Source organism: Anabas testudineus, chromosome 7, assembly GCF_900324465.2.
Source record: "Anabas testudineus chromosome 7, fAnaTes1.2, whole genome shotgun sequence".
Classification (NCBI taxonomy): Eukaryota; Metazoa; Chordata; class Actinopteri; order Anabantiformes; family Anabantidae; genus Anabas; species Anabas testudineus.
The window spans coordinates 6,965,784-6,985,148 of record NC_046616.1 but is presented as its reverse complement, the minus strand read 5'-3'; the positions used below and the strand labels follow the sequence as shown (position 1 = coordinate 6,985,148).

The 19,365-nt window shown below is 41.4% G+C and overlaps 1 protein-coding gene across 2 annotated transcripts; it reads left to right on the top strand.

The window, feature by feature from the left end:
- The first annotated feature begins 219 nt into the window (after positions 1-219).
- Positions 220-19,333, top strand: arhgef19 (Rho guanine nucleotide exchange factor (GEF) 19). Of its 2 annotated transcripts, none has more exons than XM_026368230.1 (16): positions 220-581; positions 12,313-13,015; positions 13,098-13,586; positions 14,001-14,133; positions 14,573-14,658; positions 14,778-15,034; positions 15,121-15,281; positions 15,395-15,547; positions 15,854-15,983; positions 16,167-16,241; positions 16,339-16,428; positions 16,521-16,684; positions 16,939-17,097; positions 17,199-17,278; positions 17,352-17,456; positions 17,567-19,333. In XM_026368230.1, the coding sequence occupies exons 2-16, from the start codon at positions 12,334-12,336 to the stop codon at positions 17,719-17,721; spliced, it is 2,919 nt and encodes a 972-aa protein (XP_026224015.1). In that variant the 5' UTR covers positions 220-581; positions 12,313-12,333; the 3' UTR covers positions 17,722-19,333. The 2 variants fall into 2 exon arrangements, with proteins under 2 accessions (XP_026224015.1, XP_026224017.1); XM_026368232.1 differs by lacking the exon at positions 220-581 and adding an exon at positions 12,087-12,165.
- The last annotated feature ends 32 nt before the right edge of the window (positions 19,334-19,365 follow it).

The following is a 19,365-nucleotide window of genomic DNA, read 5'->3' as shown; positions in this document are numbered from 1 at the left end:
TGTACACACTCCCACCGAGCAGCAACATTTTTCCCCACCTCTGTCTGCCCTCTCCCTCTCTCTCTGTCGCTTTCTGTCTCAAAGCAGGTTCTGAAATGAGACTAAATAACTATTAGATTTAGAGGAAGGGCAAAAAAAAGAGGGGGAGGAGAAAGAGAGAAAATGAGAAAGCACTTCCCCAACAGTAGCAGAGAGAGAGAGAGAGGGAGGGAGGGAAAAGTAGACAGTGGGAAGGGAGAGCAGAGGAGCTTAGAGAGGGGATCTGCATTGTAAGTAGTTCTGAGAGCAGCAAGTGGTGGCTGTTTTTCAACCTGTTTTTTTGCTTTATCAAGGAGGAGGAGAACAACAAGAAGACAAAGAACAAAAGGAAATATTCAGACGAAGCATAGACTTGAAAAGCCTGAGCTGTGTTTAAAAGAAAAAAGAAGCCGAAGGAGGCAAAGGGAGCAGAGAAGCCGGGAGGAACACAAGGCAGCAATGGATAGCAGAGTGGCTCAGTCTGACCCTGGGATGGCCTGGATTCACACACTGCTGCTGGCCACCATCCAGCACACGCACTAGGCTGTGGGGACGCCAGTGAGGTACAGTACTGAAAAACAGAAACAATAACTCTCCCTGTTTTGCACCAAGTTGGAGGAGTTTGCTGCTCGGAGTGAAAGTCGAGCTGTGTTATTCTTCCTCAGAGTGTAGACTGTGCTTTGTGTCAGGTGCATTTCATTTATCTGACAGCGTATGTGCTCTGACTATTTAGAAAATACAGGAAACAATACAACCAGATGGGTTATCAGGATTCTGAATGTCTGGATATTATTTTGTCCTCACTAACTAACTAAACTAGCTGTTTACATTTTTCAGTGCAGTGAAATACAGACGTTAAATGTGAACTTTTACTATGTCACTGTTTCCTGCAGCACCAACGTTACAAACATCCATTTGAAGTAGTAGCAGAAATCCTGCCAGAGCAGTGATTAGCTTCTTTATTAATTTATTCTCTTGGAAGAAGTTGCTGCTTGCATCAGTAATGTTTTCAGCTGCTCCCTAGGCAGTGCAGAGAGAGGTGAGCCTTGAATGTGATGGTTACAGTGCAGCAATGAGTTGTTGCAGAGTGGGGCAGGTAAGTGCATGTCTGGAGTATGCTGGATGAGGGGTTGTTAAAAACTGTACATGGGTGAAACTTGGCGCAGCAGTTCACACACTCTAAACTAGTCGTAATTTTGGGACATTTTAGCATAAGACTCACAACACTTCGAATAAAGAGCCTCAGGTTATTAACTGAGGCGTGTACCTGGATCTGCAGATCTCTGTTTGTGCTCTTGCTCATGTGAATTTAATTAATTAACACATTTGTGTACATACAGTACTGCATGCAAATTCCCGAGAAGAAGGATGCAGTAGTTAGTTTTCTTTTGCCTCGACTCACTGTTTGTTCTTTCGTTTGGAGCCTCCAACTGGCTGAGCTGTTGACATTTCCTCGCGAGGGATAAACAACACAATTATTGCATCCAGCCGCCAAGTTTTGGTGTATAATACTGTGGAAGCTGCTCGTTTCTTCTCAGTGTGGTGCTTGTGACCCACATCCAAAACAGATTACCACCCTTCAGACTTCTGCTCCACCTTCTCCTCTGTGCTTCAGGCTGCCAGCTGCACTTTACTGAGGTAGCTGTGGCTCAGCCCATCAATCGTGGAGTCTGATTCGATTCCCTGCTCCTACTGTCATATGTCAAGGTGTCACCGGGCCACACACTGAACCCCAAGTCGACCCAAGTTGCATGTCGGCTCTGCCAACAGTGTGTGTGAATTGCAGTAAGCAATAATGCAGAAAATCACTTTATCAGTGCAGACCATTTATTATTTACCATCTTACAAGTGCTGGCAGTGAGACAGTGAGTTGAGGTAATGGCTGGCTCTCTGTCTGCCATCATGATGAGCAAATGTATTGTCATGTCGACTGCTGCTGTGGCAATGGATATTATTATATTTTTGGTGGAGCACAATACAATAGCTGTGGGTGTTGATGATTTACTATGGTATGTCTGATATGACTGTACCACCTGCATGCTGAGTAAACGTGTGCCAACAGAAAGCATAAATCAGGACCTTGAACCATTTTACTGCTCTTTACTGCAGACTGGAAATCCCCTGTTTGATTGCAGACTTGTGATTTCAACAGATTGTTTCAAATAGTCATCATATTGGAAGAAACAGATTTAGAACGACTGACTTTGCTTTAGCACAGTCAGATTTCAGCTCAACACAGCCCCTCCCTGTTCCCATTTCCTCCCTCCCTACACAACTGTATGTCTGGAGAGCACCTGCCCCATCACCTGCCACTCAGACAGTGGCTGTCTGAGCATGTGTGTATGTGTGTATATGCTGTGGGGAAGTGATCCAGGATGCCACACCTCGCCCTCATCCCTTCCCTTTACCTGCCTGACCTCCCTCTGCTAACCTTGCATGTGAATGCTGCCTGTTTACCTCGAGCTGTTTACATTCATGTGCAAACCTCAAAGAGACTCTGGATCTGCACTGTGTGTTTTGCACCAACCTCTTTTTGTTAAAACTCAGCTAAAATCATCAGGCACCAAAGTAACCTGCCCTTAAAACATCAGTAACAGTGATGCTTTCAGGAGGCTCCCTCACTTTCCTGGCAGTTTGACTTGTGGCCTAAATAGCAGCCACAAGCCATAATAGCAGTCCTTGCTCTTGCACGTGTGTAGCTGAGTTTCTTTGTTTGTCTCCTGGCTCGGCTTAGTGGTCAATTTCAGAGGAATGAGCATGCCGAGTCATCTAGGGAATGTGGAAAAGTGTCTTAGTATGTCAGAGTCTCCCATGGGGGCTGGCTGCCTCTTAAATACAGTAGGGCATGAACTTATTTTCTAACCTGAACTGTAAAATCCACCATCTGCCGAGTTACCTGCACATTCTGTTAATGATAATAATATAATTATGCGTCTGGCTTTGATTGGAAGATAGATGATTTCCTAACCACAGAGCTCAAACTCTTCGAAAACTCAAAACACTTTTTAGGCAGTAATGACCAGACTCTGTCATTTATTAAAAAGTGCGTGTCAGAGAATATTTGCCCCATACGTGAAGGTTAAAACAGACAGGAGGTTAAAATTTGAGCCCAGAGGCAGATTATGTGTGCCAAACACTACCCTGGCTGCACACCTCTCCAGCTCTGAAGCCCTAAGGTTATTTCACATGCCAACTTGGCTAATGTAAAACAACACGTGTTTCACATCTGTACTGATTAAACTTTTCTGGCTTAGAAAATGTTGCTTCTTCTTAAAATGCTTGTTTTTGTGCTTTAGGGAAAGAAAAAAAAAGAAAACAGAGACCAGGTGTTTCTCTCACGTACCACAGCCGCAACTGCTCTTTTCCAGTGTCTTCAAGGCCTCTCGGTTCTCTTTCATTTCATCGCTCTAATCCTGCTGACACTGCTGGTGTTCATAGTTTGGTCTTGAATAGTTTACATCTGGGCTAAAAGAGAGCTGTTCCTGGATGGTCAGTTTGTTAGGTGTGCTCCATTTTTACCTTATCACATTTCAAAACAACACTCAGCCTTGTGGATGGCTTGTCCATACCTGTCCAGATGATAAAAGCAAGACGTGGGGTATAGGAGGAGGGGCGTGAGGAGAAACCGCTGGTGCTCAGCCAGGGGAAAGTGGAGCAGAGAGATAGAAAACAGCGAGTAAGAGAGCGCAAGTGAACGCAACAGCAGATGAATGCGAGAGATGCATCAGCAATTTGTTGTAAAAGTAGGTCAGCCTCTTGAGAGCTCAGTGGCAAAGGATCAGATTGGAAATAAAGTGCTCTGATTGACAGTTTGAGTACAGCAAACCCAGCCTCCTCCTTTTTAATTAATTTAAGCCAGATGAAAAAAAAAATGAAATTAAACTCCTGCAGATACATGAATGGCAGTCAATACATTACTCTGTTACTGCAAACCCTTTAGGGTCGATATGATTCATGGTCGCTCGTGAGAAATTGAATTACCACTAACTTGGAAAATGGATTAAACCATAGTGCTTAATATTTTTTACATATAGATGAGTTTGTTATAATCAACCGTTTCCTGTTATCAACAAATCTCATCAAAACACCAACACTAAATTACTGTTTGTCTGTCAGTAGTTCTCAAACTGTGCTAAACTGATTGGTTCCTACTGGAGACCTATAAAGTTGAATTTTTAATTAGGACTAAGCAATTTCCTTGAAAAAACCTGACGGTGCAGTTTCATCCGTTTAGCTGCCAATTAAAACACATTTGTTTCTCTATGTATATGAATAAACTACAGTGCCTTTAACTACATTGAGATGTAGTTGGACAGATTGTTGTCAAAGGATAACTCCTCTGTCTTAAAACAACAGACAGGTGCCCAAATGAGAGGACGATAAAGAGGTTTTACTCGCACATTCTTTAACAGTTTCCTCCAGAAGATGCTTCCTACACTTCACAGGTGATGGACAAAATCCCACTACAGAGACTTTATCATTGAAGGATATCCACTTAGTTTAATAAACTCAGGATGTGTAAGTCCCACTAACTTTAGATTCACATTTGAATAAATATTTGCTCAGAACGAGGACGGTGGATGTTAGAACCCATGACAGCAAGTAGAACCTTTTCCAGTGTTCATATGGAAAACTGCTGTATTAAGACACATTTGAAACATTGTGAACCAATCCTAATAGCTACATACGAAACATGAAGTTATATTTGGAAAACATTCATTCATTTTGACATTGACCAGAACTGAGAGTTCATTTTTGTACGGAGCTGCTGCGTTCAGTTTATTATAATTTTAAACGATGCATAAGACGTGTCTTTGATTTATGTTATTTACCTCTTTAGGGTGTTAAATGCGCTCGGTTCTGTTGGATGTAACAAGTGTTTATGATTTTTCCTGACAGACCTCGGCAGTACATGACACTCACAGAAGTAATGGGAATCTGAACACAACTGTTGAGGTCCTAAGAAATCAAATTGAACTCTTCAAATGGAACCTGTCGTTTTTAAAGAATCTCACTGCTGCAGATAACCATCATCTGTCAGAGGGGGCTGATTATGAGATTTTCGGGATTTACTCTGTGTTGGATCCTCGGCGTTGTAGCTTTTGCAACTCAAGACAAAGCATCATAATTAAGTTTGTCAATAGCTTCTTTGTGTCTTTCCTATCCTGGTTGTGTGTCCTGTGTGTCAGCGTACCTGACTGCAGTTGTTGTGGTGGCAGAGGGAAGTCGGGGGGGAAGGGAGGTTAAAGGTCCAAAAGTCCTGGCGTTTACATGTGAAATAGTCGCCATTTTTTCAGGCTTTAAATAAGAGCTTTCTGTTTATAGGTTCCTGTTAGTGAGATTCCCACGGGGTAAAGCATCTCTACGTGTTGTTAGTTTGGATCAAACATGATCATCTCTCAAATACACACTTACATTAAGGTGTGTGTGTGTGTGTGTGTGTGTGTGTGTGTGTGTGTGTGTGTGTGTGTGTGTGTGTGTGTGTGTGTGTGTCAGTGTGCATCTTCACACACCTATAAGGTCATGGATGAGGTGCCTGAGGCTGGTACAGGAAGATTAAGAGGACCCACACCATAGGTAAACAACCTCACCATCCCCCACCACCTGCATCCGTCCTCTCCGTACCCTCTGGGGTGCTCACCTGCCACAGTGTGTGGTGGTGGAGGCCGGGAGAGGAGCGAATACCAAGAAACTCGCTGACCTCAATTCGCTCACACCATTTGAGTCTGTTCCCATGAAGAAAATGCAGATTAGTGCATCACCTTGACATCTGGTGTGGTTTCTCTGATTGGAATCGGAGATCAAGTCTTGTTGAGGAATTTTTGTTTGAGAGACGTGAAGCTAATTTACATACAAAGATACTTTGTTGTTTTCCATCCTAGTAGATTTATATTTGAAATGTGTGAAACATTATTTTAAGCTAATGCATCGCCATCATCAGACAGTAAATTAAAGATACACAAGAAATGGAGCAGATAAAGTGAAAAAACTTAACTTTAGTCTCAAATGGTTAAAACAAGTGGGAAAACAATTGGGAGAAATCTTATATTGTTACAAAAGATCCAAAGCCGCATTGTTTATTGTCCAAAAAAAACATAGCTTATTATCTTATTGCACAATGAACTGAATCAACAAGTTTCAAGTTGCTCTAACAATGTTTTTACATCAACACATCATAGTTTGCATCAAAACATTACATAGAAAGAAACCAGCACACCAACCTGTGAATTACACATTGAGTATCAGAGGTTTGTATTTTACAGATGTTTTAGCTTCACAGCAGCGTTTAAAAACTCTCCATAACTTTACAGCCTCCTCAGTCATTCAGCAAACACAAGACAAAGTTGTTAAACTCTATACTGACCACTAGTAACTTAAAAAAGGTGCAGCTTTATAAGATTGTCCTAATTTAATTTCAGTTCAAATGCTTTAAAAACAAGTTTCCAGTTGGAAAGTTAACAGAGTTCAATATCCATAGTTCATAGAAAATGTTACAAAACCAGGTTTTGCAAAACATAGATGTGGGGAGGATGATTTTCCGAGCAGTGACGCTGAATGATGTCATGTCTTGTCTCTGCAGACAATGCTGGGCTCTTTAGTCTAGTGCGGGACAATTAGTGGTCTAATGTGACAGAGCTAAACTGTGATCTCACACACACACATGAGCTGGTCACACCACACTGTGAGGACACTCGAGTCTGTCTGACCAAACAAACCAGACTTACGCTCATGGGTGGAGTGTGTGTGGGGGAAGTAACAGACGCTATGACTTTCCGGACGAGATTCCCTTTTGACTTGAATCAGTAGTTGACTGGATATCTCGATTTGAACTACACAAACCCGAATGCTGCAGACTACTATATATTATCATATTAACCTTTAAAGGGCATGAACCACCAGACCAAACTGGAATACATAGACGGGCACTTCTTTCATTTAATTCATATATTTTTCATGAATGTTATTTTTGTGGCTCTAGCACGTGAAGGTAATGTCTCCTGCCTACGGAGCTGTGATGGGCTCAGTTGTGTTTTCGTCCAGTGAAGCAGCATCACATCAGGCCTTGATTAGCTGCTGCAACATCCACGTTTGAAAAAGTTAAGTGGGAAAAGTAGAAATCTTTCAAATAGTGATTTTTTTTTTCTGTATTATTTAACTAAGGCTGAAGTATGTGCATGAGGGAGTCATACCACTTGTTCAGTAGCTGAAGTGTTGCCTTAAATCCAGTGTTATTTGTTGAAGATCACGTTGTCTTTCCCTATAAACACAGCTATTTCCCAGTGTCACTTTGATTTGCATTTGTTTCGAGTTATCTCGGCTCCTTGTTTGTTTCTTGAAGCCAGCAGGCACAGATGTTCACACATCTCTGAGCGTTTAACATCTGTGGATATTTAAAAAGCACATTCAAAAATGACAGTTTAGAGAGTTGTGCTTTGTAGAAATCACAATATTTAAAGACAGTAAATTCCTTAGCCCTCTATTTGATAATACTAATAATGATAATTTAAACCAAATTATGCATTATAATTTTATGCATATTATAATATTATGCATATTACTTCTAATATGCTCTATTACTGAATATATTGAATATATTCAATAATATTGAATATATTTTGATGTGTTTCTATTTTCTCTATGTTATCCTTATTTCATAAGCATATGAGGGCTATGAAATATATAGTTTCATCTTATAAAGGGGCCAAATTATGTAACACTACAGTTCCCATTGTCAAATAATTGTTCTTTAGATTTTTTATGAAATGTGTTGATGATAAGAGAAAGAAAAAGATAAGAAAAGATGGTGATATTTTACACATTAGTAAAATGTTCCAGGCAGCACATTTCATTTGTGTCAAAGTATTTGATCCTAAAGTAACAGCAACAAGTTTGTCTGACTACAGCAATTTTTTAAGAGTTGTTATAGAAAGGTTGTGGTCTGTCTTAATAAAGAACAACCTAACAGTCACGTCAGACACATTTAGTTACATTTAAACAAAACTATGATCTCTGTTCAACCTCAACCTAGAGTTAACCACATACAGGACTCTGGACTTTGGTCTGTTGTGTTGTGACCGTGTTCGCTTTGAACACCCACCGTCCACCTCCTTTTCCTCTTCCACCTCCTTCCTACAACTTTGGTTCCATTGATTAAACAAATTCTTCACTTAAATAATACATTACGATACATCTAAACCTGTCCAACATAAAAATTTATTAAAATTAATTTAATAGCAAACTATTTCTTCGCAGACATTGATGTCTGACGTCTTGCAGGATCACACTGAGTTGAGTTAAGTAGACGGCTGATGCCGGGTTAAGACATTTAGGAATTTGCAGCATCCTTTATCAACAGAAAACCAACAACCACCTTATGAACTACAAATTGTCCATCCTGCCAAGTGTTACTGTCGCACCCCCTGACATCAGAAAAGTAAACAGTGTAGAAATGAAACCTTCACGACCCACATACAGTGAATCCATTTGTTCTCATCTCCCCCTCGGTGAACACCAAAAAAACGTACATTATGCAATTACTCAACATTTGGCTCCGTCTTGAAGCTGAATCAGCAATAGATTTATGCTCATATTCAAATGATACACTCCATTAAAGGATTATTTTGAGACCTTTAAGATGAAAAATATCATAATTAAAAATGCACGTCGTATGGCTGCTGGCATTAAAGGCATACCAGAGTGCCATTCATTAACTGCTGTATGCAGACACGACGTCTTAGAGCAGCCTAGTAAAATTACAGGGGGAAACACTGGCAGCAAAGTCACAAATAACACCCTACTATGACAAGGGAAATTACACGTCTTTGAAATTGAAATTTTAATAGCATGATATAATTGTATCAGCCAGAGGAATGTGCAGTCCATGTAATCGGATGCTTTTTATGTTTTGATAAATTGTGGTGGTGAAGCCTTTTGTCACCTTTTGGGATCTTTGAGGCCACTTGATCACATAACCAATTTTCTGCAAAGAGTATGTTGATTGATGACGACTGTGCTTTTTGTATCTGTAAAGTTTAGGTAACATTGTACCTCTACAGCAGGATTACAGTTTAACCCGTCGGTAATCACATCCAGACACCAATAAGCTTGTGTCATTATGCAGCAGTGGTCTGGATGTGTTTATATGGCTCAGTGGCTGCACCATATGAGTGGATCAGTATAAGCAGTTCCCACACCCTCTCAGGTGTCCTGTGCTCAGGGCAGCTTGGCCCAGGTACACAGATAAAGGCTGCCTTTGTCTGCAGCACTGAACAGGTAACCATTTGTGCCGGTGTGTGTGTGTGTGTGTGTGTGTGTAAGAGAGAAACAGAGAGATAGGATTGACTGGGTTGCCTTCCATTGCCCATGAACAGGTGTGGCTTTTCAACAGCTTCATATTTACAGCGAGCAGCTCATGTGCACTCAGTAAAAAACAAACTTACAATCCTCCAGGCAAACAGAGATTATTATAAACAAAGTTGTAGTTTCAGAAACCAAAAAAAAAACACATGACACTTTTATCTTCGTAAAGAATGCTGCTGTATGCTTCTGCAAATTCCAACAATGTGACATTTAGAACATAATGGGACAGTTTCAAGTTACACTTAAAAGTAATGCGTTCATGGAAGGTGCTATTTTAAACAGTAGGTATGTGGAATATGGCATTTATGGCAAGATTTTCATGAATTACTTGGTTTTGCTAATTGATATTTGTATACAATAGCACAAAAAATAGATGATTTTAGAGAGAGTTAGCAAGCAAGATAGAGTCAGCTGAGTGACGAGCAGGAAGGATAGAAGCCTCTAACTACTCATTATAATGAACATCACAGCGCTCCCTCCTAGAGGGAGTGGAAACAGTTGATTGGAGGTTTATTCAGAGCGAGTTGTTGGTGTCGCTGCTGCGTTTAGTAAAAACTTGGACTTTGGTTATTTTATCAACATGAGCAACAGAAACGCCCTAAAATGCAAATCAACAGCTTCTTATATCTTCAACTTCTTAAAGCTGTAGGACAGATGTGTTGTCACGTGTGACTATCCACTGTGTTTGCTTACATGAATGTGCAAAAGTCATGTGATTATGTGCAAATGGCTGCTACAAAGACGACTTACTCGATGGATAGAGAGCTACTAAATAGGTCTTATGGTTTTAACGTTGTTACCACCACGTTGCAACAAGAATAAACTTTGTTTTAGATTTTTGATCTTTGATTATCTACTTTCTAGACAGGTGCAGCCTTCCCAGGTCACAAAAAAAGCTCATGGGAAACTAAAGATTTACTTCTGCTTTAGGCGTTAACTAACTAATGTTATAAAAAATAAACAGATAAGGACCCGGTTTAATGTGGTTTAGTGACAGCTAAATGTGAGGCTGCAGCTTTACCCTTTCTGTCACATACAGTATATATTTATTTGTGTGAGTGTATGTGTTGTTTTGTTTCTTCACCTTTCAAAGAGACAGGGAAAGCAAACAACATTCACACAGGAAAGCATCAATGGAACACGGTGCAGAACAGAAACGAAATGTCTCGGCTGTTGTCTTTATAGCACTACATTATTATATTTTGGTTATTAGGTGCTGCAAAACAATGCTCAACAATAATTTGAATATTCGAATGTAATTGAATGTGTCCAAATACCCTGTGGAACACTCTGTGTGTGAGACTGTGTCTTGTTTGATAGTGTGTACCATTAATTTAACCCAGTGTTTATGTCAGACGTTGAGGATTACCTGCTCAGGAAGCAGGAGGGTGAGAAGAGCCTGAGCTCCAATGGTGTGTGTTTAAACAGCCTGTCAGGGGAGCTAACTTTATGGCCTGCTGCTGGGTTTTAGCAGACACTCCGAGTAAATATTCAGTCACTCGTTGGTGCCCGCTGGCCAACGTAGACTGACAGGAAGGCACACCAACAATCAGAGTGATAGAGGAGTATAGATCTCAGGTGAAAAGTGAGAGTGCTGAGGATATAGATATGCTTCCTCCCTCAGTCTGTTTCCCTGCTGCTGCATTTCTGTCTGGAGCTCTGTGCATGTGTTTGTGTGCGTGTGTGTTTGTGTGTGTGTGTGTGTGTGTGTGTGTGTGTGTGTGTGTGTGTGTGTGTGTGTGTGTGTGTGTGTGTGTGTGAGTTAAGTACAGGGGCTGAATGCTGTGTGCTGAGAGGTCTTTAATTAGAGCAGGAAGACACGGCTCAGTAAACACACTAGACTTGTGCGCGTGCGTCATTGTGGGTCCATGCGTGTGTATATCTATGTGTGAACACTGGGAAGCGTCCTGCACGTGTCCAGTGCTGCTAATTCTTACTGTGTGTGTGTGTGTGTGTGTGTGGTAAACATCAGAAATGAGGCTGCACAAATCTGAAAAAATGTACAGAGACCATTTTGGAAAGTAATTCCTGTGCCACCCCAATATTTAACATCAACAAACACTCCGAGCACTTATTAAACTTACGTAACGCTGCTTACCGTTAATTATAACTACGTAGAGCAGAGGTTGTGGAATCTTCGAGCAAGTTGCAAACAGTGAGTTGTGTCCAGTCGACCATGTTTGATTGCAGTATAAGCGGTTTGTTGCTGTATTTGTTTAGACTAACACACCAAGTTATATCTTGGGGAAACATTTCAGTTTTCTCCTGTTTGGCCTTTTGTTTCCTTCAGATAAGAGACGTGATTCCATTTTGACCAGAGCACCAAAATAACCAAACCAAAAAAAAGGTTTTAACAGACTGTTATTTTGGTTTGTGGTGCACATTACTTATTCATAATAAGTCTTTACTACAGAGAACATGTGTTGTTTAAAAACCGATGAAGTTTAGTCAATAAAAATGCAGTAAACATATGATTATGAAAGTAGTAGTAGTAAAGTAGACAATACAAAAAACAGTAGACATATTTGACTATTATAATTTCAGCTCCTAAGTTTCATTTCATTTTCAGGTGATGTGATAATATACGAATTGTACCAAAATGTACTAATTCAATTTAATTAATAGTGAGACACAGGTCCTGTTTTTCTGTTGTTTTGTCTTGTCTGACATCTTAACCAGATCATTTTTGTCACATACAGTTACAGGATGTCTTTATGACATTGTAATGGCCCTTCTTCCTGCTGCCTTTGCTGATTCTTTCTCCACCTTGTTAAATCACTTCGCCATGTAAGCTCACTATAATATTGTTCTATAATATCTACAACAGACATTATCAAGGTATTGTTGTGAGTGTGATGCTGCAGCTGTTTGGTCTTTGGTTTTATCTTTAATACGGTGTAAATATACGTTTTCTTTTCTTCTGTCTTTTTGCAGCTCCCATGTGTTCGTTCAGCCATGCTCCCCGGGTATGGACTCTCACCTTTCCCTGACTTTCAACCCCACCTTCACGTTTTTCACTGCAGAGGAGAGAGTCCCAGCATGTGGATCCCTGGCTCAGGAGAGTCTCCGACTCTGAGCGAGGCCCAGGAGGACAGGCCTCTCATCCACACGTGCCACCACAAGCATGTCGCCGTGTGCCAGCAGGAAACACTGGCTTTTATCGAGCTGCCACCACCAGTGACTCCCAAACTAAACGGTCTTGGCTCCCAAAGGCCAACTCTTATTCCAGATACACAATGTACAGCACACTCTCCGCCTGTGAACGGTTTCAAACACACACTAAACGAACAGAATGAACTGCAGGACAGCTGCCACAGGACCGACTATGAACATGACACAACGTTGAATTTGAACTGTCTTCAAACACCTGCAGGCGATGCTGAGCTTGAATGCCACGATGGCATCAGGACTTCTTTGCAGGAGCCGACTGAAAGGCCACAAACTGTCACAACAGTATGTCGTCCTCTCCACGCAGCTCTCAGCCTCCCGCTGTCATTCCCTCTGTCCTCCCTTTACACAAACAGAGACTCCTGGGAATCTCAGTTACCTTGCTCACCATCCTCACCTGAAGATCCTGGGTGCCAGCTGATGTGCTCCAGGAGAACATCACAGGGTTCATTAAAGGAGAAGTCTATACGTGAGCTTGCAGCTTATGATATTTTGGATCTAACAGTTTATGTTTTTGCTTCCTCTTAATTCTAATCTTGTTTTGTTTTCAGGGCGAAAGATCCAGGTTTATTCTCCTGACAGCCCAAGTGATGAATCTCTCAGCAGCCCGATCATGGACCCTGACTACATCTTCCCTGGACCGTTTGCGTCTTTCCTGGAGGAGGACCTGAGTGGATTATCTTCCTTGGAGGCCATTTCGAGTCCTTCATCCACAGATGGTTCTACAGATCTGCCAAACAGCCACAGTGATGTTTTTAGTTTAGCTGCAGAACCACTACACATAACTGAAGACTCGATAACGGGGGTCGGGGAAGGCAGTGGGATCGCAGAGGCGCCAACTGCCACAGGGGGGAGTTTTTTGTCACGCAGATGCCAAGGTGACCAAGAGCGGCGGCGTTTCTCAGCTTCTGAGCTGATATCTAGACTGCAGCTGTCTCAGAGGAAGAATTCCTTCACCCTGAAGCTGGGGAAGTCTCTGTCTGCGCGGGTAGCCTCTAGAGACAGACAGAGCTCCAACAGCCTGAGCCCCAATTCTGACAGTGAGTAGACAACAGATGTATTTCACTGAAAGGTAGTTCAACACAGATTTAATCAAATGTGAACCTGTCTCCATCTGAGATCCTCATATCTTCTTGTCAGGACTTGCACCTTCTTCCTACAAGTTTCAGCATCTCTCAAATTAAATGTCTTTTATTTATGTACTCTTAAAGTGTCTATGGTCCATTTACGCTATTGTCACTGTTAATACTCTCCAAGGCTGAACCTGCTCACTTCATCATTTTTAATTTTAACCAGTGGTTTATTCAGACTGGATTTCCTCACGTTCCAGTTCATTGGAATAATCCTTTGGAACAATTTATTACAATATATCCTGAGCCTTTAATACATGTTGTCTCTTCAGTTTTCCTGCTCATTTCTGTATTACCTGCTTTTTATCCTCTTTTACCCTCTAGATAAGTCCAACTCCAAGCACCGCAGCTCCGCAGGCTCTAGCGACAGTGCCCCCCACAGTCCTACAGGGCCTGCCCCTCCTCTGCCCAGCAGTGACAACGGGGTGCCCTTACATCGGTGGAGCACGAAACTTGGGTAAACATGAACTTTTAAAGAAGAAGGTTAAGGAATTTCTATGGTTCTATTACTTTGAATACAAAGTGAGACAACGAATTGCATCCCATCATCATTATGTCTCTGAATCCAGAACCTGATTTAGTGTTTTCATCTGTTACTCATAGTTGTTCAAAAACTATAAAAACTGTTTCTGTTGTTTAGTCATTGTTCTAAAGAGACAGAGAGACTCAAACAGCCTCGCTGCCAATTTGCTGTGACTTTACTACTCTGCTGTTTTGACCAGCAGGAGCTCTGTAATAAAATCAGCCAAACCAGGTTCTAGATTCAGAGAAATAACAGTGAGTTTGCAATTTGTTTCGTTCTAGTCTCTGTATGGGATGTTTTGAAGGAGGGAAAACCACCAGTCTTCTCTTTTAAGGACACATTACATTGATTTAATGTTGTAATTTATTCACAGGATGAGAAAGAAATCCATAGAAGAAGACTCGGGCACACCTCCACCTGTTGCTAGTTCAAATCGCTTATCGAGGTTTTTGCCAAGTTGTAAGTGTGTTTTTCCTGAACTAGTGTTTGGACCCTATTTAAAAGTATCCTTTGCATTTTCCTGCAACCACTTTTTCCTTGTTTACATGTTTTTGTTTCACTCCTGCTTTCTTCTGCAGCGATTCTGTACCAAGAATACAGTGACGTCGCCATCAACAGGGAGATCCAGAGGCAACAGGGGAAGGAGCTGGGCACAGAGGAGGAGGGGCTCAGAGACGAGGGGTCAGACGGGACCCCGTCTCCATCTAACCTGTCTCCATCCAGCTCCTTTCGTTCGTCACGAGGCTCGGCTTTTGCTCTGTGGCAGGACATACCTGACGTACGAACCAGCGGTCAGCTTGACAATTTCAGTAACGAGGAGAGGAAGTTACAGGAGGTGAACATTTATATTTTCAGATTATTAAACCCTCTGTTACTGCCACACCTGCATGAAGCTGAAATAGTGTCTCTTGCTCAACTCAGGCAAAGTTTGAGCTGGTGACATCTGAAGCTTCGTACATTCGCAGTTTGACGATCGCTGTGGACCACTTCATGCTCTCTCAGGAGCTCTCTGAGTGTCTCGGAGCTCAAGAAAAGCAGTGGCTCTTCTCCAAGCTGCCCGAAGTCAAAGATGTCAGTGAGAGGTGAAGTAATATCCCATGGATGTGCCACTATGGCTCTTGTGTTGCTACTTTAACCTCTCAGTTACCACTTCTACTCTCTCTCAGCATCTTTTCTGCTCACGCCTGGTTTGCAGGTTTCTTCAGGATCTGGAGCACAGGCTGGAGGAAGATATCCTGCGATTCGATGTGTGCGACATCGTCCTGGATCACTGCCCGGCTCTGCGAAGGGTTTACTTACCTTATGTGACCAACCAGGCATACCAAGAGCAGACGTACCAGCGCCTGCTGTGAGTGGCTTCTTTCGTCATAACTACTGTATATAAAACATATTTGCTATTCGCACAGGCACCATCTTTCTGTGCACACTCACAGCTGCGGTGCATTAAGTCCAGTTGTTTCATGCGGAATGTCCATAATTTCCTCTGAGGGTGTTCAGGTGTTGTTTTACACCTGCATGACTTAACTTGCAGATGGTTCATTTTAAGTATGTTGAACTCTTTTTCTCGGGTTAAATAGCATGCTGGAATTCTCTGTCAGTTTTATTAATTGTCATTAAAGTTGTTTTTCTAAATGTCCACGTCTTGTCTTTTCAGGCACGACAACCCTCGCTTCCCTGGCATCCTGGCTCGATTGGAGGAGGACCCCATCTGCCAAAGACTTCCTCTGACCTCCTTTCTAATCCTCCCGTTTCAGAGGATCACTCGGCTTAAAATGCTCGTGGAGGTAGATGATTAAACATTTGCTGCAGAATTCGTGTTCACACTTGAAACCCAATTACACGAAACTGTAAATGGTAATATTGGGGCCAGCCAAGTATTTTGCCAGAGCATGTTTTTCCCCCAACAGTGCCTGACAGGAGGATTGTTTACTCTTTGGCATGTCTCCAAAAACGTCTTTATATTTCAGAATATCTTAAAGAGGACGACACCAGGCTCTCGAGATGAGGACACTGCCATGAAAGCTTTCAATGAGCTAAAAAAGGTGGTGATTATCATCCCTAATAGCCACTTGGATGAGCACCAGTATTACCGCTGGTGAGGCACAACAGTAATAACCCTGTTGGTATGTGTCTTCTTAGATCATCAAAGAATGTAACTCCAGTGTGCAGTCGATGAAGAGGATGGAGGAACTTATTCACCTCAATAAGAAAATTCATTTTGAGGGAAAGGTGACTGAAGCTTCTTTCTCGACCTGATTATACAGCGTTCACTTTCATGTCTCAGAGTTTATTATTCAGCAACCGGATTCTCTTCTTTGTAGATCTTTCCTCTCATCTCTCAGTCTCGCTGGCTGGTGAAACACGGTGAACTACTCGAGGTAGACACTCAGATGATGAGTATTTCTGGGTCCAAACTCAAGTTACCCACCAAGCCTGTGTACCTCCACCTGTTCAATGACTGTCTGCTGCTGTCCAGGAGGAAGGAGTGAGTCATGAACAGTTGTTAAACAGACTAAAATATTACACTGGTTGTTGAGTAAGGATAGACATGAAAAATCTAATACAGTACTGACAAAAGTTAAAAAGAGAAACAAACTTCTTTCTTCTTTCTTGGTCACTGACTGATTTTCTGAAGTCTGAGTTTAGTGAGTCAGGTTTTAACAACTCTCCAAACTCTAAAATACAAATTCTACATAGTGCCATCAAATATTTACTAGTGGGTCTATTTTTTGTTTGCAGTACGTGGAAGTTCATGGTGTTCGTACATGCAAAGATAGGACAGCTGAAAGTGAAGGATCTCAGTCAGAAGCTGCAGGGCGTCTCGGGCTTCATCTTCCACCTGCAGCTGTGTGAAGGCCAACAGCTCAAACACCAAATCCTGCTCAAGTCACACACTGAGTGAGTAACAACACCTCACCCCTATATTGTTGACTACTAAAACTAGATGCTTCAGCAGATGGTGCTGTAAACTGCATCTTACTGGTTTTATGTCTACTAAGGAGCGGGAAACAGAGGTGGATCACAGCAATGTTCCCATCTGATCCACTCGAAGATATCGGGCAAGCCAGTGAGAATGATGGTGAGTAGAGAGCTGCACATTAACCAGTAATAAGCGTAACTGTAGTGTCCTCATTAACTTTTTTTGTCCTCAGATATTTCCCAGGTTCAGTGCATCAAAAGCTACCAGGCTCAGGAGCACGACGAGTTAACACTAGAAAAGGCCGATATTCTTCATGCTAAGACCATTACAAGTGATGGTAAGAGTTTGTGCAAAGTCTTGTTTCAGATAAACTGCATTCTAGCTAAAAAGTCACATCTGTGTGTCCTGTGAGCTGCCTCACGTCTAACGGCTGTTTTCTTACACCAGGCTGGGTGGAAGGCATCAGGCTGTCGGACGGGGAGCGGGGCTGGTTCCCCAAAACCTACGTGGAGGAAATTACAAGTCGCAGTGCGCGCCTCCGCAACCTCCGAGAAAATATCCGCATCAAATGTGTCACAAAGAAACTGGAGGGAGAGGACTAACAGTTTTTACTGCAACTTGTGTCAAAGGTACTTTTCAGCTGATATCAATTTCTATCATTAAGCTTCTGGATCATGGATTGTTCTTACATATTTCTTTAGCCTGCTTTTACTGCCATACATTACGGAAGCAGTTCCTTAATGCACGCTTTATGTGAATGCATTCAAATACCAAGCATCTCTGTTAAATATGCGTTACAGTATGTACATTTACCAGCACAACTAGAACATGTAAACACATCCAAAGGTAAATTTGTACATTTATACATCCAAAGTTAAAACATGTCACTGTAGCACATGTTTAACAAGTCCCCAAATTGACCAGAAGACTCATTAATGTAATTCACATCACCCGAGGCAGCGTCTAAAGTCTTTTTGATTTTTTATAAATCTAGTGTAACATTGTCCATATCTCACAAAGTTATTAAAATGACTATATTATAAATGTTTATTACTGACAGCAAATGACATGAAAAGACCAAAATCAACAATCAATTGTTTCTACACTGGATATGTTCAATGTCTGAAAGCACTCATAACCTAAAACCAACACACGATCATTGTGGTTATGCACATAAAACAAAGGCAAAGACCTGAAGCACTAAAATATAATTTGTGCTGTGGTTGCACACATGAAACTGTCATAACAGATTAGATAGATAAAACAGTGTGTCAGATGTGTGTGCAGCTGAAGTGGTTTCGGTGTAGACTGGATGTTAGAGTTCCTGTTTAGTTCTCCATTATTACCTGTAAACCAGCTGAAATAATTACTAGTACTCCAAACTACTGAACTGCTGTTTAAAGACAGTTTTCTAGAAACTACAAGAGTAAAAGGAGCTTGAGGCTAAAATCCACAGTCTGGTTATGGAGGTGGGGAGAGTTAAGACATGGACGTTGTAGGTTTTGGTCTTTTCGTGTTATTTCATGAAAGTTAAACCATTATCAGCAGCTTTGTTCTTTAAAAGTAGGACTTTAAAATCCTTTTGCACCAACATGTCTAATTTTAAAACTTTTGCTGGCCTCTGTTTAGCAGCGGTTGTATTAGTGAGACATGTGTTACACTGTTAATCCAGGATACACTAAGCACTGAACTAAATTAAACCTGCATCATCGACATCCTTCCCCTCATCAGGTATAAAAAGCTCCAATTGACCGACAGCACAGTGTAACTGAGCTGAGAGTCGCTGTTAATGAACCACTATAATCAACATTCAAATGTAAACTCCTCCAGTGGCACATGAGATTTTATGACCCCACTTTTTTTTCCCCTGTATCTGAGTTGTTAGTTGTAATTTAAGTGGTTGCTGCTGCAGCATGTGTATTTATACTCCTCTAGCTGGTTGTTCTCTAAGGAGATTCCCATGTAAATGTACTTTATTGTAGATGGCTTCATGTATAAAGAGTAGAAATTTATTCATTTACTTTTTTGACTGTAATTTATATGAAAAAAAGATTTAACAAATATTATGGCGTTAATTATGCCTAATTATAAACCTTGCAGTCAGAGTCATTTGTAATACCACAGTCAATATAAATACTGTAATACACTGGATGTTTACTGGACTGCTCTACTACTGTAAATGTTTAACCACTGAAATAAATACAGATACTTACATTTTATGTTGAGTGGAATAAATATTTTTAACT